This window comes from Emys orbicularis, chromosome 4 (genome assembly GCF_028017835.1).
Source record: "Emys orbicularis isolate rEmyOrb1 chromosome 4, rEmyOrb1.hap1, whole genome shotgun sequence".
NCBI classification, from domain to species: Eukaryota; Metazoa; Chordata; order Testudines; family Emydidae; genus Emys; species Emys orbicularis.
In genome coordinates this window covers 112,009,839-112,033,783 of record NC_088686.1, presented here as the reverse complement: position 1 = coordinate 112,033,783, position 23,945 = coordinate 112,009,839, and the positions used below count along the sequence as shown (strand labels likewise).

At 48.0% G+C, this 23,945-nt stretch overlaps 1 protein-coding gene across 2 annotated transcripts in view; it reads left to right on the top strand.

The window, feature by feature from the left end:
• The window catches only part of SLC25A22 (solute carrier family 25 member 22), a 37,601-nt gene that overhangs the window by 5,319 nt on the left and 8,337 nt on the right, over window positions 1-23,945 (top strand). The window contains exons 1-4 of one of the 2 annotated variants that reach the window (XM_065403889.1): window positions 97-134; window positions 2,716-2,841; window positions 4,290-4,345; window positions 12,675-12,765. In XM_065403889.1, the coding sequence (XP_065259961.1) occupies window positions 97-134; window positions 2,716-2,841; window positions 4,290-4,345; window positions 12,675-12,765 (311 nt within the window). Of the gene's footprint in view, window positions 1-96; window positions 135-2,715; window positions 2,842-4,289; window positions 4,346-12,674; window positions 12,766-23,945 lie in introns of those variants that run through there. The other variant, XM_065403890.1, reaches the window with a different exon arrangement.

Sequence of the window (23,945 nt, the reverse complement as noted above, 5' to 3'; positions counted from 1 at the left end):
GAAACTCTGGCGCCAAGAGAGCAGCTCTGCTCTGCAACGTTGAGTGCCCTTCCAGAATGGCACCACTGTATTGTCCCGTACAAAAAGTGCCAAGAAATGGCTCAGGTTCACCCGTCTAATCTATGGGGTGAAAGGTAGGAGAGGCAGGGCCTCGAGGGCATCTAACCCTTATTTTTTTTCCCCCCTCACCACAGCCCTAGGATTTTATATAGGTGTCTGACTCTTCCTATTGGGACACCTCTCCTGTCGCGTGCACCTTTCCAGCCCTGGAATCCCTCCCTGGGATTTTAGCTTTGCAAAAGTTACAGTCATGTCGCTGTGCGTGTATAGAAAGCCAAGGTTACTTCCTTCTATACGCTGCTCTGAGGCCTTTTCCATGAGGTCCCCCCGACACGCATACATACTGTCTTTCGTGCCCTGGGCCGCCTTAGTCTCAGAGGGTTTCCATCAGGCCTGTAGCAGAGAGGCAGACCTTCCAGAATACCTGTAGCTGGACAGCTTCTGAAGCCTGGTCTCTGCTATCTGGCAGTCTTCATCCATTATTGAGCCCTCTGGAATGCCTCTGAGCTGCGGAGGAGTTAATAGGCCTTCCTGCTCCCCTTGATTCACTCCAGCAACTTATCCCTGCCACTTCCTCGGTTCAGAGCAGTGCACCACTGATGGCCCTGCCTGCTGGCATCCTGTGTGCAGTGTCCATTATTCTTCAGAAGGGAGAGGCCTCTGAGGCAGCCACGCGGGATCAGTTGTTTCTCAGTCTGTTTAGCTGTGATCAGGAGTGCTTATCAGTCATCCGTTTAATAGCTGATATATCCTCTGTTCAAGGGTCTGTATCTTGCCCTTTGCTGGACGGAATGCCTTTGAAGGATCTAATAGGCATCCTCTGTCTCTGACATCAGTGATTCATTAGGTTTTTAAATGTCAGATGTTCCAAGTAATTGAAAGAGTGCTGGACCCTCGCTAAGCAGGGTGGTAGATCGGCTTTAAAACTGAGGTGCATGTAGATACCAGGGAGAGCGGCTAGGAAATAAAAAAGGCAGGTGGAAAAGCTCAACTCAGACCCCCTGCACAATACAGCCTGCTCTTGTCTGTTTTCTTTGCTATGTGTAATCTCACTCCTCCATATCCACATGCACTCAGCTTAACCTCTGTCTATGTGGCTCCACTGATGGTTCTGTATATCAGGAATCTAATTCCTCACATGCACAGAGTCTTCTCTGATCACAGGTCCAGGTGCGGTGTTTGAAATGTCTTACTGGTTCTGAAAGTATGTAGGGCTAGCCTGCCAACGAAGCTCCTTTGCACTGGTCTTTCCCACATGATGTTAGCGGCTGAGGTGTCATGAACCACTAGTTAGGGGCATGTCTGATGCCAACTTTCCTCTGCTGTTGTAAAACATTCATTTCTAATCCTGATGGTTAGTGAGACCTCAGATCCTTTAAACGAGGTCAGTCTACACTGACCCCATTGGTCTGGCAGGGCATTGGCTCTTGAGTGACTATAGAAAGCCTTGCACCCTGAACTGGTGTAACTTTCACTCCCAGTGTTTCTATTAGTGGGCCTGGGCAAATATTTCACTGAATCCTGGGCCAGAGCAGGTGGATTTCCCCAAATCTGGGCCCATGGCTTATTTTCTGGCATCTGTCCAGAAAAGTGGGGCATGTTTCTGCTTATCTGGCAAAGGCTTTACCTCACTCAGCCCCTTTCTGGTTTCTGAATGAATCCCAAACCACCTGAAGCCACAGCTCCGTGAGGAGTGTTGTATCGCTCAGCAGTGCCACCTGCTGGCTGGTCAGGAGCAACAAGAACCAAACCCAGATGGGAGCTCTGCTCGACCTTCTGGGCTGGAGGACAGAAGTGATGAGCACTCAGTGCACAGAGAAGGCAAAGAGAAAAGGCACAGATTCTAGTCCTACCTCCTTCCATCTACTGGTGGGTTCTATATTTCATGACTAGGTTTCCCCAAGTCTACGACAAGAGGTCACACAAGGGGGGGCAGCGTCGGACAGCAGCTATGTATAATGTTTATTATTTGTATTACAGTAGCATCTAGAGGCCTTGGCAGAGATCAGGGCCGCATTGTTCTAGGTGCTGCACATACACACGTATGGGGCAAGACAGTCTAAACAGACAAGAGGGACAAAGAGTAGGAAGCGGGGATGATAATCCTTCCTAGTTGTGCCTCAGTTCCCCATCTGTCAGAGAGATTAAATGACTCGGCCAGGGTCATACAAGGAGTCTGTGGCAGAGCAGGGTATCGAATCCAGATCTCCAAAATCCCACTCTGGGCCTCACCCACAAAGCCAGCCTTCCCCTGTGGAGCTGGAAGGATCCCAGTACTGTACTGCAGGAAGGGGTCACAATAAGACTGCTGAAAATGCCTTAAACTATCCCCCTCGTTCTTTCTTAGTGGCTAGAGCATGGCAATGTGCCTTGTGTGGGGGACCTGGGCACTCTTGATTCAGTGTTTGAGCTTGGATTCTGTGCCTCAGTTTCCCCATCTGTAAAATGAGACCAATTATACCCCCAGCAGAGCACTTTGTGTGTTCGATGGAAAGTGCCAAGTGCAATATTTGCTTGTGGGAAGCTTGGTTTATTTCAGCTCATAACACTCCTGTTGAAGGTCGTGGTTCTTTCTTCCTCTTTCCCTTTCGATAGCTTGTTGCCAATGCGTCTGTCTTTTTTTTTCCCCTCCCCTTCCCCCCCCCCCCCTTGCAGTTTACCTGCCAAGCTGATCAATGGAGGGATAGCTGGGCTGATTGGAGTCACCTGTGTATTTCCCATTGACTTGGCGAAAACTCGCCTGCAGAACCAGCAAAATGGCCAGCGGATGTACGCCAGCATGTAAGTACTGCCTCGCCCAAACTGGCTCAGCTGGGACCTCCTGATCTGGCTGGGTGGGATTCTCAACTTTCCCTCCCTCCAACACACACTTATGGTGACATCAGCATTTCTAGGAGTTTAACTCTCCTAAAATCAGCCATCAAAAGGAGCTGTATTTAAATTTTTGGTTTGTTTGGTTTTTTTTTAAACTAGCCCAGGCTGAAACCCCACAGATGAAGTCCCTGCTGGGCGTATTTTTACTTGTGTGTCTTGCATTATATTAATTTTTTCACCCCTAGCAGCAGTGCATTCTGTTGCACCAGAGCTGCGAGTAAGGCTGGGGTTATGGTCAAGACATTGGCCTGTAAATCAAGAGCTGGGTTCAATTCTCTGCTCTGATACAGATTGCCCTTGTGAAATTGCCATTTAATCTTCCCCTGCCTTGGTTTCCCAGCTGTAAAATAAGGATAACAATATCTCCTTTGTTTCATCTATTCTCATTACAAGCTCTTTGCGACAGAGGCTGCCTGTTATTGTGTGTGTGCCGCGCCTAGCACAGTGGGGTTCTGAACGCACACAGGTGTCTTATTTGTTCAGCCTTGAAATAAACACAGAGTGACGTTTAATCAACCAGTAACACATTTACACCTGCCACTATCTAATGCTTTGGGTGTCCGTGCCAGTCTGACTTACTGGGAAGGGGTCATGAAGCTGTGGATGGGATAGTATTGTCCCTTGTTAATACTGGCTTGTTGCACAGAGGGTTTACGGTTTTCCAAGTTCTTTCAAGATCGCTCTGAAGGTGACCCTTCTCAGTTCCTAGAGATCCACTCAGTGGAAGTTTGGGGTCTAGCTCTGCTCCTGCTGAAATCAATGACCAAATAGCCATTGATTTCAGTGGCAGCAGGAGACAGTGCATTATTCTTAACAGGGAGCCTGGGAGGCTTTTTGGATTCAGGTCACTGTGTGTGTGGATCTTGTTTCCCCAATAACACAGGATATGACCGAGCCATGCAGTTTTTGCTTGCAAAGCCTGGGACTGGTATAAATAAGTGCATATAGGTCTGATCCAAAGTCCACTGTAGACAATGGGATTCTTTCCATTGACTTCATTAGGCAGCTCTTTATTTCCCTTCCTTGAGCAGATCTGATCACTGAAACATGTTGCGCTATTGTTTTTGGGCTCCCGTCTGGTTAACAAGCAGCTCCTCCAATTAACATTTTCCCCTTTTGAATTTGTAGATAGCAAATTTGTTTTCTGTGTACGGGGTGAGCCAGTATTTCAAAGCCCCTGAGCGCCAAGGACAGGAGTGCTACTGGGGCTCTCACAATGGTGGTGTCCATGGCTAACGCTGTTCTCCTCTCTGCCTGGACTTTGGCTGACCAACTGTAAATGCAAATCGCTTGATTAGATTCCTCTCTCTTCACCTTTGAACTCCTGAGGTTTTCTCTGTGTCTCTTGTTTGCAGGTCTGACTGCCTCATTAAGACAATCCGCTCAGAAGGTTACTTCGGTATGTACAGAGGTAAGGGCTGGAGGCAGAGCAGAAGTGCAGCATCTGACGCATCCGTCCTAGCCTGAAACGCTGTTGTGACCGCAGGTGAAATAAAAACAAAGCCACTTTCCTCTCTTTATGGAGTGAGGTATTAGGGGTGCCCTGAACTGGTTGAAAAGCCTTGAAAAAGTCTCACCTAAAAACCAGGGGCTCAATATACAGAAACACAGGACTTGCCAGGCTGGCTAGACCCCCTGCTTCACCCAGTCCAGTACCCTGTCTGTGTCAGTGGCCAGTGCCAAATGCTTCAGCGGACGGTGCAGGGAGTTATGGGGTACTATGTCTGCAGGGAAAATTCCTCCTAATGCCCATAAACTGAGAGGTTGGTTCATGTCCAGAAACAAGTGGGTTTATATCCCTTCCTAAGCCCTTGTTTTGTTATATTTACTATTATAACTACTGGCTAGTCTCATTGTCCATACAAGTAATACCTAGCTCTCATGTAATGCTTTCAATCAATAGGTCTCAGAGCATTTTACAAAGGAAGTGAGTATGTCCCAATCTTCTCTTGGCCTCAATTGGCAATGAGTTCCACAAGCAGATCATCTCTCGAGAGAACTCCATTGACAAATGTTACCTCTTTGTTTTATACATAAAACTTGGGGATTTTCTGGCAGATTGAGACCGGTATGGCAGTTTCCTGAAGTTCCCAAATAAGGTCTTCCAAGGATAAAGTTTATGTATTATTATGGGCCTGGAGGGTATGTAGGGTGACCAGATGTCCCGACTTTATAGGGACAGTCCCGATTTTGGGGTCTTTTTCTTATATGAGCTCCTATTACCCACCCCACCCCATCCTGATTTTTCACACTTGCTGTCTGGTCACTTCTTGGGGGGGGGCGGGGGGGGAGGGGAAGGAGTGCAGGAGGAGAGACATGGGACCTGGGAGTTCAAAAGACCATACTGAAAATGTGCTGGATAAGTATGGATTTTTGGGACTATAAGCGTTTAGGGATTTCTCAGGAAATCCACTTGTGAGAGGTTAATGCAAATTCCCAAACTCCGGTTAGGCAAAAACCCAGCCCGGAGGAGAGAACATTGTCTGTCTGCTGATTACCTCTTACAGAAGGCCAAGAACAAAGGCCTGAGCTGTATAAAGAAATGGCTGATCTGCCCAGCTATGGTTCTGGTTCTGGATTTAAGATGGATGAACTTGTAACTGCGGGGGAAACCCAGTTTGGGGGTTTGAAGGACTAAAATCTACCAGAGCCCTAGGTTGGAGCTGGGGGTGACATCTGGTAAGCTTTTTAGCATGTGTTATAAACTGGCTATGAACAAATTCAGGCTGGAAATAAGAGTTTCTTTCAGAGGGGTCAGGTTGTGGAAGAGCCTCCCACTTAGGCGTTGTGGGGCCAAACCACTTACTTTGTTTGAACAGAAAGCTGGACAAATTTGGCAGTGGGATTATGTGCTGGGGTTGCTTGTGATGAGAGGGGCAAGATTCAGCGGCTTTCCAATTTCTTATGTTCCTAAAGCTCATGATTACGGGCTTCAGCTGGTCAGCTGCAGGGGTCAGGAAGGGATTGTGTGTGTGTGTGTGTGTGTGTGTGTGTGTGGTCGGTCTCCTTCCTCTGAAGCATCAGGGATTGTCATTGCTAGAGGTGGGACACTGGACAGGGTGGGTCAGTGATCTGACATGGCACCCAGGATTCTCTCTCTCTCTCAGGTGCTAGCTAGCTGGGTGTTTTTTTTGCCCACATGCTCAGGGTCTAACTGATTGCCATAGGTGGGGTCAGGAAGGAATTCCCCCCCCCCCCCCCCCCGGGGTCAGATTGGCAGTGATCTGGAGGGGTGAGGGGAGGGTGGGGTTTCACCTTCCTCTGCAGCATGGCATGCAGGTCACTTGCTGGGATTATCTGGGTGCATCTCAATCAATTCCCTGCCATTGGACATTGGTGCACCTCGGTCCCTTTTGTTCTCCACCTGTGGCACATAATAGCTTAGTCTCCTGTGCGTGATAATACTTTGCTCTAATTCTGGTTGTGGGATTCTGAGTTCCTGTACATCCTGTGATGTACAGGAACTCAGACTAGGTGATCTGGTGGTCCTGTCTGGTCTTAAACTCTATAACTGTGGTATCTAGCTGCAAGTATATGGTGCTATATAAATACCTCAAATATTTTCAGTCATCATAGTATCTATTCACTGGTACAGATAAAGAACAAGTTCTCAGATTACTTGATTAAATGAATCCTCACTCCCTTCATTAATGGGACTCCAGAGATCTTTGAGTTTTGCGGCTCCCGGGCATGCTATATCTTGCCAGTTCTTTGTTAGGTTACCAGGGAAACAGGAATACTGTGGTTTGATATAATGGGAACAGCGGATTGGCTGCTGAGAGCAGCCTTCTCTGGCCCAGGTTGTTGATGGGAGGAAAAGGGGGCGGCGGGGTGGATTCTGGTTACGGATTGGCTGATTTGTGGTGGTGGCTTTGGGAGCAGTGCCTGGACAGGGAGGCCGTTAACCTAACAGAATCTTAGCAAATTTGATCTTAAAGAAATATTCCAAAGCGAATGACATTCAGATCTCCAAGGGCTGGATTTCTAGGGTGCTTTGTATCCTTGGTAAATACATTGCAGCAAATGGGGTGATGTCAGAGCTAACTGGATCCAGCTCTACCAAAGTTGTGTATTATTATTTTTTTATCAGATGTAAAAACATGCAGAAGTCGTCATCATCCTATCAAAACCATGCAGAAACATACAGGCCCAAACTCGCCCCCGGTTCTAGCCTGGATTTGGCCACTGCTAGGCATGCTCTAGGCCCCTGGTGGCAGAGGGTTCACTGGTTGGAAGTAGCTGCGGCTTCCCCTCTATTACGGGTTTGCATGGGAGCAATGTGGCCATGGATGGAGCATGGTCAGTGCAGCTAGGGGCTCAGCTCTGCCTCTGTTAAGGGGAGAATTCAACCTGAGTGGAAACAACTAAAAGAGGGCAAGGAGTGTCAAATAGCTTTACATTCCCCTGCACCATCTTAGAGCAATCTAGCCCCTTGTTCCAAACCCAAAAGGCTCTACTAACCCCCTCCTGTGTGTGTAGGAGCAGCCAGCACAGGAGGTGGACTCCTGTTACTCCCAATCTGAGTTATATCTGAGCCAGTGATCTAGGGGTGAAAGGCTCCGTATCCTCTCCTTACCAATCCCTAAATTGTCCAGCCTGCCACATCCGGCTGTGATCAAAAGCATAGTGTTTACTGCTGGTATCTCTCAGTCCCTGGCTGAGAGGCAGGGTCCTATGTAGGAGAAAAACAGGAGCTGCATGTTGACAAGGAGCTCTGACAGATGGCTTTGTTGACTTGAACAATGCTTCAGTCCAGCTCTGCCAACAGGACAAATATCATTACGGAAGTGTCTGGGCTGCATTCCTGCTGCAGTTGTTTCCTGGGTGACTTTGGGCAAGTCACCGGGGCCTGGCCTGCATCTAAAACATAGGTCGACCTAGCTACATCTTTCAGGGCTGTGAAAAATGTCACACCCTGTGTGATGCAGGTTGACATGTCCCCTAGTGCAGATGCAGCTGGTTCGACGGAAGAATTCTTCCTTCTGCTACTGCCTCTCGGACGGGCGGATTAACTATAGTGATGGAAAAACCACTTCTGCAAGAGGCATCTACACTACAGCGGCACAGCTGTAGTGCCGCTGCTGTGATGTATGTACCCTAAGTGTCTCTGTGCTTCTGTTCCCCATCTGTAATACAGGAGTAATAGCACTGCACTCTACCACACAGGGGCACTGGGAGGATAAATGCATTGAAGATTGTGACATATTGGGGGGGGGGGGGGCATGAAAGTACCAAAGATAGCTAGAGAGGTAAGAGGAGCCTTTATTAGCAGAGCAGTTTCCACGTGATCTATCACAGGTCAGATGTGCTCTATGCACTTCTCTGACCCAGAAGTAACTGTGTAACCTGTTACAAGGAGAACCCAACATTTTGTTAAGGGGTCCAATGGGCTGATCCAACCCTATTGATTTTGTTTGTTACACATGTCCTTCACTGTAACAAAAAGGAAGATAGAGTGAGTGTGAGCAAGTGGAATCCTAACACGTGGCCACCTTTGGGTCCCAATAGAATTCCTGGCAGCCAGTCCGATTAGCCCGTGATTGCCAAGGGACTAACAGAGCAAAGCTGCACCTCCCAGCCTGCTCTGTTCCTGAGTCACTTTGGACTTTGAGCACGATGCTGTCGCTGTGCCAAGCTGTCTCCAAATTGCAGCATGACAATAGTGCTTCAGTCCTCCGCACGCAAACTGGACAGCCTTCTGGGACTCCTGCTAAGAATACCCTCCACGGTGTCCCCGGGCTCGCACGATACCTGCCAAAACTATTCCGGGCTGCTGAGGTCATGTCCAAAAAACTTTGCCTTAACGTATGCTATTTATATTCTTGGTGGCTATTTTTATATTGCTTGCCCTCTCCTTTCCCAAGGAGAATGAGGCAGAGGTGTGCATGTATGGCAACACCCCATTCTCCTCTGACCTCCCTGGTCACCCAGCTGCACATAATGTATTGGTTCTGCAGTACCAAGCTGGTTTGAGTTTATTTTTTACCCTTAATTGTCCTTGCTGGAAGGTCTCCAGATGTTCCACTTCATCCAAGATCTCTCACCTTGTTGCATTCACATCACATCTGCATGCAACAGAATCTGACTTCCCAAAATCTGAAACCCTGCAAGCTGAATCCAAAGCAAGGCCCCTCCAGTATAACATGCCTACCCAAATAACACTGCTGGTGTGAAAGCTGAGCTGGATTTACGTACCTCTTGTTAAGTTCTGTTTCTTTCTGGTCATAAAAGATCAGGTATGTAACTACTGAGTCACGGTCATGTGGGCGTTAAGACTGTTGTCAGAATCTCAGCTGTTCAGAGGTTTACAGTATTAATTTTTAACTCTGACAGTTCACGAGAGCTCAGACTGAAATACCCATCGTTCCGATTACCATCATGCTTTCTTGTGTGTCACTTCACTTGGGATTTGATTTTAATGGCCACTGTCTCTTTTTTTCTAGCTCTGGAAACCACTGCTTTGTACAATTGTGCCTAATGACCTGAGAGGGCTAGATACTCTTAGGACTAATACAAACATTTTTCAGGACCAGTATATTTCTAAGCCTTGATCCTGGATCAGTGATTTTTTTTTTATTTTTTTTTTTTTATTATTATTAAAAACAAAAAAAACCAAAAGGGCAATTCGACTTTTGGAGCACTTGGCAGGTTGCTGCTAGGACACAGGATTTTATGATTAAAATATATTTTATAACGATGCCTGGAGGATTTTGTAAACGGAAGGCCCACATAAGATGTATTAGGGCTACAAAAGGGTCAGGCAGTTACTCTTGATTGCATGCTGAAGTTTATGGGATTTCCCACCTCTTTGTTTTATGGTAGCAGTTTATCCTGCCTCCCAATCCTTTACTGTCAAGTTTTTTCCACAATATACCATGAACTAATCCCTAGAGTGGCTTGTCTGTGTACCACTGCATGGATGTGCTGGCATGGTATGAGTTGTGCATAGCAATGCAGTGTGGTTGCTCAAAGGTGAGCTTGGAAAGAACGGGTCACACAGACCCGGGTTTGCTATGCAGTGCAGGCATACCCTTAGAGATCCTTTTGCTTTATTTATAGTCCCTGGAGAGCTCCGACAAGTGAACTTGGGTTAGAAAAAACATCTGTGTATTCTGGATCTGCAAAATATTTTTTGGGGGATGGCGTATTTGGGTACTGTAGAGGTTGCTGCGGTCCTCCACTTCTTCCTCCTGTGGTGATTTGGAAGCTCTTGTGGATTACTGAGGACAAGGATTATCTATATTCTCTTAAGCAGCTTTGCTGAAAATGTCAAAGGGATTTCTGCTAAACCAGGTCTATTAATTTTTACATGTAGTGGGGGTTTTCTTCCAATTGATTTGAGATTGGGAGATCATATTGATCTGAAACGCCCTCATTAGTTTGAGGGCTTCCATGTTTGTCAGCGCTCTCCCATTTCCCACCTTCTGGTGTCATTCGTTTTCCCCCCTCCCCCCCAAAAGCATCTGCACAGATATTAAATTGGGAGGTGGATATTTGGTTTTCTTACTTTTACCTAGGTAATGTTATTTAGTGACATAAGGTGGGAGGTGAGGAGGTGTATTTCTCAGCTGCAAGAATCTCCCCTTAACACTGTGTGTGTGTGTGTGTGTGTGTGTGTGTGTGTGTGTGTGTGTGTGTGTGTGTGTGTGTTAACTTGGTTAATTATCCAGCTCTTGCATTTGGGCACTTGAATAGGAACTTACCTTAGGCGCACACATTTGAGAATGGGGCCTTGTGAACGTGCTGCCTACTTACTCTGGGGGGTGTCACTAGGGAAACCCAAGAGAAAACATTCATGCGTCAGTGGTGGGGGTTGAGTTTGCAATTATTGATCACACGCTCACGCCCCTGGAGGAGGAACATTTTTAAACTGAGCCAATGTCTGGCCTTTCAAGGAGGTTGCAAGAGTCCCAGTAAGAGACCATCTGATGGTTGCTCATGATAAGGTGAAGTGAGGAGATTGATCTGTCTGTCTCTTACCAGGAAGGTGTTTAAGATTTTGCCAGCAAACATAGACTCATGGTAGCTGGAGAGAGGCTCATAAGCCTGTCCTATCTGGCAGGAACCAGTGAAGGCTCTTTGTTTACAAGGATGATTTTCCACAGTGTGGAGAGCGGTGTTGTCTGAGCACAGGACATGAAGCCAGGGATTCCAGAGTTCTGGTCCCAACTCTGACCCTGGTTCACTCTGTGACCTTGAGCGAGTCCTTTAGGGCTTCCATTTTCCAAAAATGCCTGCTAATTTTGGGTTCTGCAATGTGGTTTTTGGGTGCCCACCCTGAGAAACATGGGGCCAAATTTTTAGAGGCACTGAGCACCTGCAGCTCTCATTGACTCTAGCTGAATTTCTGGGTGCTCATTACCTATGAAAATCAGGAGATATGTCAGGTTTGGCACCTGAGATCAGTGGATCCTTTTGAAAATATAGGCCTTAACCTTTCTCTGCCTGGGCGCCGCCATCCCTAAAATGGGAATAACACTTCCTCACAGGCATGTGGTAGGGCTTTGTTCTGTAAAGTGCTTAGTGAATGAAAGAGACCTTTCCCAAGTATTGTGGGTGCCAGAGAGCCCGATGGCCTAAACTGGGTGCCCTCTCTTGAGGATGGCTTAGGGATCGATCCTGCCCCGGTGCAGGATGGGAATGGACAACATGACCCTTCGAGGTCCTTTCTGACACACAGATCACTAGGAGGCTCAATACTCTGAAGCAACAAACCAAACATTACGACTTTTTGCTCAGGCCAGGGTGCAGCAACTGTTTTATTTTCCCTTTCAGGGTGACTTAAATACTGTTAGGCTGCCCCTGTGTTTCCCTAATACTGGTCTCCATAGCTGTCAGTCTGAGGACAGAGCAGGGCAGGCCATTCATTGTGGCAGCCACAATATAGGGATTTGCCATTTGTTGCTCTCAATAATGGCGTACTTAATAGTACAGTGGGTGTGAAGCTCTGTTTATGTACCAGCGAAGAGGGAGGCAGTCTCCTTGCTCCGGTTGGGACTGGTCCTGGCGCTCTGATGTGATGTCTTACAGACAAGGAGTGAAGCGCTAGGTGAAACGGCCAGTGGGAGGCTGCTGGAAGGATGACACTGACAACAAGGAAATACAAGTGCAATCACGTAGCCAAGGGCCTGATCCAAAGCCACTGAAGTCTCTGGAGAGACTCTTATTGACTTCAGTGGGCTTTGGATCAGGCCCTGAGCCTTTCACAGCCTCTGGCCTGTGTATGTTACCTGACTTGCAGGCAAATTAAGTGTGGCAGTCTTGTTCTGGGGAGCTTGATTCTTCCCACCTGGGAAGAGGCATTAACAGGCTGCCTGCAGGGCTAATAAAATGTGTCCTTCCTCCTTGGGGGGCCTGATCCAAAGCCTGCTGGAATCCATGGGAGTCTTTCCTTTGACTTCTTCAGTGGGATTTGAGTGTGTGTGTGTGGGGGGGGGGGGGGCTGCACCAATGCCATGGGAATTATAAAAAGCTTGTTTAAAGTGGAACTGAGACACTTCGGGGGGGGGAGGGGGGTTCAAAAGAGCCCAATGTGTTTAGACACAGAAATCCCATTTGTTGACTTTCAGTGGCATGTGTGTCTAAATCCCTTGGGCACTTTTGAAACCTTTTCCCCTTTTGTTCCTAGCCCGGTTTTGACTTCAACTCCACTAAAGCTTATCCACTGCACTCCTGAATGTGTCCAGATAACAAGTCTTTCCAGCTGCTACAGTGTTCCCTTCCTCTTGTTTCTTTCCCAGGGGCTGCGGTGAACCTGACTCTAGTGACACCAGAAAAGGCCATCAAGCTAGCGGCCAATGACTTCTTCCGGTATCATCTCTCCAAAGATGGGTGAGTGGATGGCTTGCACCACTGGCAGTGCTGGAACGGGATTTGTGCTAGGACGTGGGCTCGCTGGGACTGGTCTGCTCTGAATAACCTGGTGATATGCAGTTGGGCAACCTGCTGTTCTGAATGTGATTAATCCGGATCAGCCAGCACTAGCATTCTGTGTGCACTGTGTTTAGAACTGAAAGCGAAAAGCCCCTCCCTGGAGGGTTTTATTGAAGCTCCCAGAAATAGTCCCAAATCTCAGCCAGAATTTCCACAGAAAACATCTGCGCAGGAACACAGCGTCAGCGACTGGCCACGTAACTGCTGAGATGGTCCCTCCTTCTCAACCCCCTGTTGGACACTCCTCTGCTCCTCCCACCCTTGCAATGACTATATTTTGAGCAGGTGGTGAGTCGAGTTCTGGATGGTCCCAGACCCTAAGCTTAGCACCAGCTTGTGGCTTTGCAATCTCGTGGGGTTTGATTTCTTTGAAGATATTTGGCAGCTGGGGAGTGGGAGTGAATTTTGATTCTCCGATAATTGGCATTTGCTACTTCACCTGCATGTAAAGGTCATAAGTCAGTAAAACGGGCTTCATTTAATGTTTGTTCATGTGAACTTTAGTGCCAGTGAAAGGTGCCAAATTGATAACCATGAAGTCTGAAGTCCTGTATCCCTTGAATAACTACTGCTTGTTTTGCCACGATATCGCTGCTCCAGCCCAGGGGACAGTTCAGGGTCTGTAGCCCATTCAGTCTTTGACCTCTCTGACCCTGCTGATAAGAGAAGCCATCTGTGGTGTGGATGCCTGTTCCCTGGGAATTAGATACCTGTTTCACATGAGCCAGTAAACAATTGTCCTGTAGAGGGTCACAGCTCTTGACCACTAGCTACCTGAGCTGGATTTGCACTAGGGACCTACAGCTGAGAAGCTCCATATCCCATTAACAATTCTTTGATTCATCAGTTCCACATAATGTACAGGGCCAGATCTTCAGACGGTGTAATCAGTGTAGCTCATGACTTCAATGGAGCCATGCTGATTTACTCCTGCTGAGGGTCTGGCCCATTATGCCTTTTATGTATATGACTTTTTAGTGATTTAATGACCCCAGAACAAGTTAATGTTCATACATGAGGATCCATATGATTCACCAACCAATAGTCCTGTAATTACTCATCATGGGTTTTTTCCTTAGATTTCAAGTTTCTTTTTCAGTAGCTGTGGCTATTCTGTGCTATGAACAAACAAGGAGAGAATCTGTCCTTGTTCCAAGTAGCTAAGTCTGAAGCTTGGAGTGGAGACAGAGCTGTGATTGCATTGGTTCTGAGCCCAGATGTTGCAGATTGTTAACTTGCTATTAACATTGGGTTATCTGAGGACTAGAGGCCCCAAGCTAGTGAAGGCGCCACAGGCTTTGGAAGGATCATGTTGGAAGGAAGGAAGAATGGCCTGGGGCTGCCAGCCATTTACCGTTGGAGTATCTTTTCAACCAGGCGATCCAGAGAGCGATCAGTTGAGACTGGCAGAGAAATAGCATCCTCTGGCCAGCCTACACTTCAATGTACCTAGCATCCTGGCAGATCAATGTTTAACCCTGAGTCTTTCAGCATTAGGAAGGCTGGATCCTAGCCATGAAGGCTCTAGAGCTTTGACTAGAAGAGGAAAGGACTGTACCTTGAATCTTCCGCACACCCCGAGACTCTCTGACTTGTTGTGCCAAGCAGCCCCAGGCAGTACATAGGCTGGGCTGCAGCTGGTTCGCATGGCTTGTGTTTGGAGTCATGTACAGCAGTGTAGTAGGTCTCTGTCTGCAGCTTTGGGAGTGGACTTCCAGTTTTGATTTCTCTTAGCCTCCTGGTTCCCTTGCATAGGGGAGGAGGTGGGCAGTGCTGTGGTTGTGGGGTTGTTGTGGTTAGGATTAATAGGCCTCTCCATGCACCTCTGGCTGCTCCTGAATGCATGCTGTGGCAGGGACAGGCACTGCATTAACTTGGGAAAGCTCCATTTCTGCAGTTAGCTGCGAGCTTTCATATTCCAACCCAAACAGTCTTGGAGTCTTTCTTGGAGACCGTGAAATAGCTGGTGCAGTTACTCACTTGGCTCTGGATAGCTTGGTTGGAGTCTGGTCTAGGTGGCATGAGAATCCAATTGCATATGGTCTCAGCTATGTATTGCCTTGCGTTTACACCCATCACTAAACCACCAGGCACTTGGGGGGGGGGGGGTGATTTGGCAGGCTCTGCTTGAGAGAGGCCCAGGACTAGTATAGCCAGCAGGGATCTAACTTAAGACTCTGCTGTGTTAGAGCAGGGTTGGGAGTTGGGAGAGCCCTTACTCCCACTGTGTGCCTGGCAGTAGCCAGTGCTACCAGCCCCTCTTCATTTTCATTGTGAAATAGTGCAGATATAAAACTATAGACACACACCCCCTAAAGTGATGAACAGCTGCCTGGCCCCAGTGCCATGGCATGCACTGCAGTAATGGATCGCACCGGGACTCTGGGGCTGTACTGGGCGATGCTCCAAGTTCGATACTGCTAGGAATGAATAAAGTACGGAAGATGCCACTCAGTCCTAATCTGTTGCATTCAAATAAAAGGTCCCAGATCATCGAACATGGAGGCCGAGCTGTAGTGCCGAGTCGGTGCGTGTTGCCCCTCCCTCCCCTGCCTCTTCCCATTTCCCTTGCAGTGCTGGGGAAAGGCACCATGTGCGGTCTTTGCTGCTGGCAAAGCTCCTTCACAACCCACTCTGATCCTCAGCCAAGGTGACAGCCTAGAGCGCGAATAGGCTCTTGGGGAGCCAGAGCTGGTCCTGCCTGCGTGATAAACTTGAACGGTCCCTACTCGATTCTCTCACTGCCTGGCCCTGGATGAGCTTTGAAGCTCTGTGGGATTTGAATGGTGTTTTTCCTTTCCCGCTGACCTTGTGGATTAAGGGAGGTGTTTTTCTGCTGCTCTGTCCTTGGATCCCCCTTCAAGAGGGGAGGGGGGAAAGGGAAGGTGCTGGCTCAGCCTGCCACATTCCCTGCCCTGCAGCAGTGGGTGGATGCTGGCCGGAGTTGGGGAGTGAGAGTCAGGGCCAGGGAAGAAATGCAGTGAGGAGTCTGCTCTGGAGCAGTGTGGTTCCGGTCAGCTGGAGCACGTGGGGGCGGGGGGGGGGGGGGGGAAGGGTCCTGGTTCGAAAGCAGGAAGTTCAAGCTGATGCCCAGATGTGGTGGTGGTGGTGGTGGGTAGTTCACCTGTGTCCCTAGAGAGATGGGAACTTCACTCCTCTCTCCTCTGTGGAAAGGGGGCTCTTCTAGGGTGTCCCTTACAGAATATTGATAGGTGCTGCGATTTTAGATCTGATTTTTGAAATGGATTGAGGTCTGGAAGGCCCTTGTGTCGTGTATGGAAAGCGGGAGGTGGCTGAATGGGCAGTAATGTCTCCTGGGTAGCATAAGGGCCATTAGAAGCTGCTGCATAGCATCCTTTTTTTTTCTCTCCCTGTAACTCTTAAGTGCCTTGGGATGGAGAGAGTGTAACCTATTAAAAGAGCTTGCCCCATGTAGTGCTCTTCCCATGCTGCTGCCTTACCGTTCACTGGACCTTCTCCGAGCTATGGCAGACGCGTGGTTAACTATAAGATGACTGAAGGGGGCCATTTTGCCCTGTTCATTAAGCCAAGTGTATGCCCCCTACAGTGCCTCCCTCATGCACCTTGTGTTTGATCCCTTTCCTCAAACTGCTCGCTGTGGTGAATTTTTCCATCAAGGCAGCCCTTTTCCTTTGGGGGGAAAATGCCATCTCCTCTGCCCCCTTCCCTGCAAGCCAGGCTTGTCAGGCAGGGCTGGCAACCCAGCAGACCGAACTACTCTGCTTAATCACAGAGCCCAGGGACAGCAGTGCCAGCTCCAGGGTGAGCTGCATCCACCCTGCCCTGCTAACGTGGCTCAGCCTGTGCCCCCTGGTCTGTGACTAAATCAAGAACTCCAGGGCTGCCTATCAGCAGCGCCTTGGGTAAGCTCTTGGTACAAGACCTAGATACGAATAACAAACTGCTATCTTGTAGAAAGGCAAGGCTGCACTCTGCATGGCAGGTGAATGCGCCTCCACTCCTGCATGTGTGATTACAAGGATGGTAAGCCGCATGAGAGCTCTGCAAAGGCATTTGTTTGCGGTGGTTTATTCTAGTCCAAGGGCCTGTTGTCTGGAGTTTAGTTTTACATGGTGCAGGGACATGGCCATGGAGGTCTGGCATTAGCAGAGCAGGTCATATTTGCTGGAACAGTTAGTTGTTCTGTATGTGTAGCTACAGTGCTCTTAAAATACATATTGGCTTCGGCTGATGCCCAGCCTAGTGACGTGATTTCAGCTTCTCTTTTTATTTTTTTTATTTTTTTTTCCTGACTGTGGGAGCTGCAAAGATCTTCTCTGGCAGTTCGAATTTGAAGGTCTTAACTGTAGATCTGCCAGTGGCTGCCCAGCTGGAAGTATGCTCAGGATTTGCATGAGTCGGCGTTGCTTGTCTGACAAAAAGCGCGCACACACACGTACGTACGTAAATAAAGTTGTGTGTGTGTGCGCTGTATCGTGGCAGATGCCATATGACCCCAAACAAACGATCCTTGAGTGACACTGCAATCCACAGAGCACGCGGCTATCTTTATTTTCCATAGAAAATTGCAGTCTTACAGTGAACCTGCCTTGAGTGACCAGCAAAAATTAATTGCTTCAAAGATGTGGATTGTGTCAGGAGTCAGGGTTTGCTGCACAGCCAGTCTCCAGGCAACCTAGTGAGCACAGGGGGCCTGTAGTAGACTGCCTGATTGGTCAAAAGGGTCACCGGACCGGCTCTTAAACCCAGCAGCAGTTCAGTGGCTGCGCCAAGCATTTGCCTATGGCTACGATAGGTCCTGCAACTCAGTGTTCCCAGCTTTGCCTTGCCTTGCCGCACTGCAGGTAACCCAGCTCTGACCCTCCACTCCAACTTCTGATTTCTGACTTGGACTGACCCGGGGCTCTGGTTACTGCCTCCTGCCTCCTGCTCTAACCCCGGGCCTGACTCCTGCTCTGACCACTAGACATACGCAGTCATGCCCCAGTCACAAAATGCTGACTGAGACTACTCGAAATCCTGAGGGCACTTTAAGGTGCGGGGGGAGGGGGGGGTTCATGATCTGGGATTGGCTGTTGCTGCATTTCCCTCTGTGCTTTTGTTTGTTTGTTTTCTTTTTACCCCTCGCTGTGTCCAGCCAAGGAGTCCACCATGGGCAGCTGGGTGCAGCAGGCCTCATGCTTGTAAGATCTCTTCCAAGTGGAAACCAGCCGAGAGGATGCTGTAATATCCTCCAGGTTGCAGCTGACCCGGTTTTGTTCTGCTCGGGGCTTGCTGTGTGTGTCTCAGATGCGCAAAAAAAAAAAAAAAAACCTTGAAGGGAATTCTGAGTCTCTCTTCTGATTGTGCTTCATCCCCATCATTAGAGCTGACATCATCCTCTGATTTTGGTGTCTCAGCTAGGAAATTCTCTGGGGCTCCAAGAACTATGTAGACAGAGGAGCCACATGAGGGTTCTCACTCTGCTCCTCTTTTATGCGTCTGTCCTCTCTGAGACCCCTCGGACTAGGAGAAGGCAGGAGAGGGAGACTAGGGGGTTTCCAGTCTACAGAGAATGGAGAGAGGCCTTCTTCCTGCTCCTCCCTGAAGCTGGAAGTCTCTGCGTGCTCTTTCCCGCAGTGGGAGGCCCAGGTACATACACCAGTCGATAAGATAGCAGCTGCATTTGTCCTCCAGAGCGAAGCAATATGTAAACAGGAGAGGAGTTGCTAGGGCCCCATTGAGGAAAGCACTTAAACATGTGCATAAGAACCCTTGAAATCAACGGGGCCGCCAGCGTACACTTAAAATGTTTTATTTGTGGGTGCCCAACTTGAGAGCCATTTTAAAGGACTGGATTTTTCAGAGCTTGGGTGATAAGCCCCCATCTGAGAATTGGGCCCCTTTAAGGTGTCTCATGCCAGGCACTCGCACTCAACAGTCACTTCTGGAAATCTTAGCCTCGAATCTCAGCCTCTACAAAGCATTTGCACTGAGAGCAGCCTTTAAGCTGCCCCACAGGGTTTCATCCCTTGTCTCCTAAACTCAGCATGCTGTACAGCTGTGATGGGAGCTGGCAGTCATGTAGGGTGTCTCGTATTTAGGCTCTGCCCAGTATTTTGGCCTCAGTGGGTTGAAAACTGTCTCGGTTTGTTATAAAAGGTGTGGTTTGCTTACAGAATATCCCAGTGTCCGGCCGGCTGGCTTGCTGAATGCTCCTCTCCAAGGCACGTTCTCATCATTGATTTCCCTCCCCTCCCCTCTGATATTTTTTTTTTTTTTTGCTTTTCCTTGACCTTCGCTTTGTTTGCTGTTCTGGAGCAGGGCTGGAAAGCTGCTGATTCAGTGATTTTGGTTCCTAGCAAGCCCAGCACAATTGCGTTAATTGCTTCTTTGCTGACGGAAGTGAATTCTGCAGGGAAATGGGTATTTTTTTCCTCTTTCTTGCACTGTGTACACAGGATAGTCTCTCTTGGTGAAGAGAAATGAGAGAGATTTTAGTTCCCAGTACGTGGTGGGGACTAATCTGCTAGAATGTCAGGCACCCCGACAGTTCTGCCGGCTCCTGGTGGGAATATTCCTTTCCATCAGATCTCAAATTTGACCCTGACTCCTCCTTATTTTTTAATGTCTTGCACTCTTCCCAAAAGGTTCAAATGTACTAGGAGTCTGATCCAAAGCCCATGGCAAGACTCCCATGGACTCCAGTGGCCTTTGGATCAGCCCTATATATTTTTGTGTAGTGCTGATATGTGTGGTTAAACAGCTGTTGTGTTCCACCCCAGAGGTGACTTTTTCTGAGGGGGGCTGTGTTTATATTTATATATTGTCTCTCTAATCCATCTTTTCTCCCACCATGGAAGTACTGTCACGGCCAGGCTAGAACATGACAGCTGTTTAACCCCGTGCCCACCAACGCTACACAACAGGGTGCCAATTCAGATACTACTTGGGATATTTCTCACTTACCCACACAGTGCATGAGCTGGTGCTGCCAGGAGTCGAGATCTGGGTGCACTCCCCTGTGCTCTGCCATGCAGGAACAGACTCCCCACGCACCAGGTCACAGCACCATTTCGTCTGGCTGCCTCTCTTTCTGGATGGAGGGACGGCTAGGTCACATTTCAGCGGTGATGTGAACACTGAGCTGGAGCAATGCTTGGGACAAGGCTGCCCTGGCCCCTCTCATTTCTAAACTGCATGCCAAGTGCATTGCCCTGGAGACTGCATTGCTAGTTCTGGGAGCCAAGTGTTAGCACCGTCCTAAAGGGGGGCAGACGTGGGGTGAGGGGATTAAAAAGGGATTGATGTTATAGGCAGTGGAGGAACAGAATGCATCTGTCAGAGAGAGAAGTGGTGGTAATGTTGCTTTTTTAACTCTCACCATCACAGTGCCAACTCTACAGTGATGCTACTGTGGTTCGCTCTTCGTTTTTGAAACCACAGTTCCAATTGCTTATAGCCTTCTCAAGATCACTGACTCAGGTTGAAAATCCTCATTCTTTGTCTCAGGCTGGCGTTTGTGTGTGTGTATGGGGGTAGTTTGAAGACCACCATTCAGCCGTCTTTGAGGATGGAACATGGTGCCTTATGGTTGCAGTTTTTATGACATACGGTATGTCAGGAAATTCAAATGGATAGGTTCCACGGCCAGAGTACTCAGCCCTGACACATGCTTGCCAGAAGGTGTTATATTTTTACACCAGGTGCAGGAATGGTACATGGTCTCTGCATTGATAGGGTCAGATTGCCATTGGGGTAAATTAAGTGCAACGCCTTTTGAACTCAGTTGCTCTACCCCAGTTTAAACCAGCTGAGGATCTGGTCCACAATTCCCTGTTTACTGTAGTATTTAGGCACCTAGGGCGATGCATAGACACACACAGGAGCTGGTGCCTTCTAAAAATGGTGTATGCACAGATCCTCAGCTGGTGTTTGTCAGCATAGCAGCATAGAAGCCAGTGGAGTCGTACTGACATACACCAGCGGAGGTGCTGGCCCTTTGCCTAGTGTGCAGGTGGTAGTGGGTGGAATCTACTTGTTCTGATGATGCTGATAGAACATGGAGTGTTTGTTTGAAGTTCACCTTTAATTGCACACAACCCTGCCTGGCTCCTGAGTGACTGAAAGGGGTGAGGATCTTGCTTCTTGGGCTGTTGTACAATCAGAGGCTTGCTGAATAGCTCTCCCAAGTATTCAGAGCCCTCAATCCAGCCATGAGGGATAATTGTCCAAGGAAAACACCCACTTCCTCACTGAGTCTCTTAAAACACCTCAACGAAGGGGAGGAAAGGTCCATGTGGACCCAGACTCTCTGCAGGTGACTGTCTAATAATTCAGCGACTCATTGATCATCCTGTACCCAGGGGGCTTTGAGACGGAAACTCGGTGAGAAATTCCTTCCTTAGATTCCTCCCTTGAGAACAATCTTTAGTCATTGATAATCTTCACTGTGGCCTTATGCCCATAATCCCCTCCCCTGACATCCTCCCCCCAGAGCAGATGTGAAGTAGAGAAATCTGAACAGCTGACATGCAGGGGGATTAGTTGCGGGTAGCAGCCTGACTAGCAATCCTGTCACGTCACTGGATAGGTGAATTTAGCCTTGAGGGAGCTTTAAAGGGGTGGGGGGGAATGTTGCTGAGGAGAGGGGAGTGAGGCTATTTCTCATGCCACCTGATTCTTCCCTGTGGCAGGAGATGTTGACAACTCACTGAATCTCTGAGCCGCTGCTAAGGGCACTGTATTGTGTTTGAGGTGGTGGTGCGGAAACAGTGTGACACTTCCATGAGCTCATTTATAGCCTGGGCTCGAAGGATGCTTTCAAAACGTTATTTGTTAGTGTAAATCCAGCATCGCTCCACTTAAACTGGTGGAGTTGTGCTGAGTTCGCACCATCTGAGGGTCTGGCCCATTAAGTTCAATATGTGACGCAGAGGTCTGTTGACAAAGGTTCCCCTGTTCTTTGCAAACAGCTGTAACCTAAGACCTGACAGACTCACCACACCAAACACATCTCATGGGCTATTTATCCATAGAGTAGCATGTAAGGTATCTCAAGACTCATAATCGTTGCGAGATGTATGCACAGATAATGTTTAAGGAACAATGTATATTGGGAATATTGAAAGTGCGCTGTATGGGCTTGGAGCAGAAATTAGTCCCCAGGAGGTAGTGTGTCTTGGTGATGACCCAATCAAGCAAAAGGGAGTTGTCACCCCTCCCTAATCAGACAGCAGGGTAATGCAAGGTTCTGTTGTCTACCCTTGCCACAGTCAATGGAAAACAGTCAGAGACTGTGACAAACAATTGAAACCACGGAAAGGTAGAAGAGAAACTGCAGCAAGCAGGGGTTTGCCCTGCCTGTGACTAGAAACCAGTCTGTCTTCAGTGTAACACAATGTAGGATAAGGCACTTTGTATCCATTCACTGAAGAAAATCCCTGGCTGGGATGGGGGATGCTTTCATGAACTTTTGGATGCTGGTTCTTGAGAAACCAGCCAGCTCTGCAATAGACTAAACTTTGGGAGGAAATCTACTTTATTAGATAGGAAAGGTAACAATTGATAAGTGTAGACCCAGGTTTGTGTGTGTTACTTCTTTTTTATTATTATTGTAACTACTTGTTTCCAGCACTCTTGTATCTATTTAAATTTTTATTTGTTCATAAATAAACCTTCTTTTGTTTTATTATAAATACTCAGAAGTGCTGGGTGGTTTATGGTTAAACCGGTAAACTGGGGTACATTGCACCTTTGGGTACAGGGGGTCTGGGATTTATGTGAGTAGCCAGTGTCAGGAGTGGGGATATCACGGGGGAACAATTCAAAGGGACTTGGGGATTGGGGTGCACCTCTTGTTAATCTGCAAGGTGAAGGAAGTGCTGGCATAGCCCAGAGGAGAGAGCTTGAGTGACTGAGGGACTGGCAGTGTCAAGGTACTGCCCCAAGAAAGGACTCCCTCTTGCTGATGGGAGGGGTAACAAGGTGACTCTCGGCCCTGGGTGCCCTGAGAATGTCACACAATGTTTATACATCTTATTGCTTGTAAGACTCTCTTAGAGGCTTTAAAATAAACCTGATTTCCCACCCCCACTCCCCAATCGCTTACTGATGTGTTTTGTTCTTATTCTACTTGGAAACTGTTCAGGGTCCTCCCATCTTTTGTAGAGAGCTGGAGTTAACCCTCAAAACACAGTATTGGCCCAAAACACAACAGCTGTTGTTAAAGTGTTTGGGTCAATGCAGTGGGATATTGTTATGGTTTTGTTAAAAAGGCGAATGGGGTTGTATTTATATAAATGCAGCCATACGTCTTGCTAACCCAAATTGACTTTGTGTCTGTATCATCAGTGGTATCGGTACCACCTTGGAATAGTGTGTCAGTGAAATATTGCCACAGAGCCATTAGGAGGAGCAAAAACATTGCTTTAGAGTAGGTCCTATTAAAAAATAGTGTTTTGGCTGTTTATTTTTCAGCATGGTAGATTTTTATAGTAAATATTTAGGATACTGAGGACTCTTATCAGATTATATAACTTTTTTTTTTTTTTTTTTTAAGGTAGGACAAATTTTGGGATAACACCTTGACACTGAGTCTCTTGTAAGTGTAGACAACCCCTTAAAACGCTACAGCTGCACCACTATAGTGCTTCAGTGTAGACACTACCTGTGCTGATGGGATGGAGTCTCCCATCGGTGTAGGTAATCCAGCTGCCTGAGAAGTGGTAGCTAGGTCGATGGAAGAATTCTTCCGTTGACCTAATGCTGTCTACATGGGGATTTAGGTCAGCTTGACAATGCTGCTCTCACTCCTGAGCGAAGTAGTTAGACCAGCCCTAAGTGAGGGTGCCTGGCTATAGCAGTCAACAAAAAAACCCTGGCTGATTTTCTTAGAAAACTTTTTGACAGTGATCTTGGGTGCCCATCTTTGGTGCCTTAAGGAGACCTGATTCTCAAAGGGCTGGTGCTCAGCACTTTCTGCATATTAGGCCTCAGTAAGGTGTATTAAGTTGAACACCCCAACTCAGTTCCTTTTTGAAGTCTTGACTCTGTTGTTTTGTGGGGTTCTGGCTTTTTGGAGGAGGTGAAGGAGAACATATTCCTGGTGGCTGACC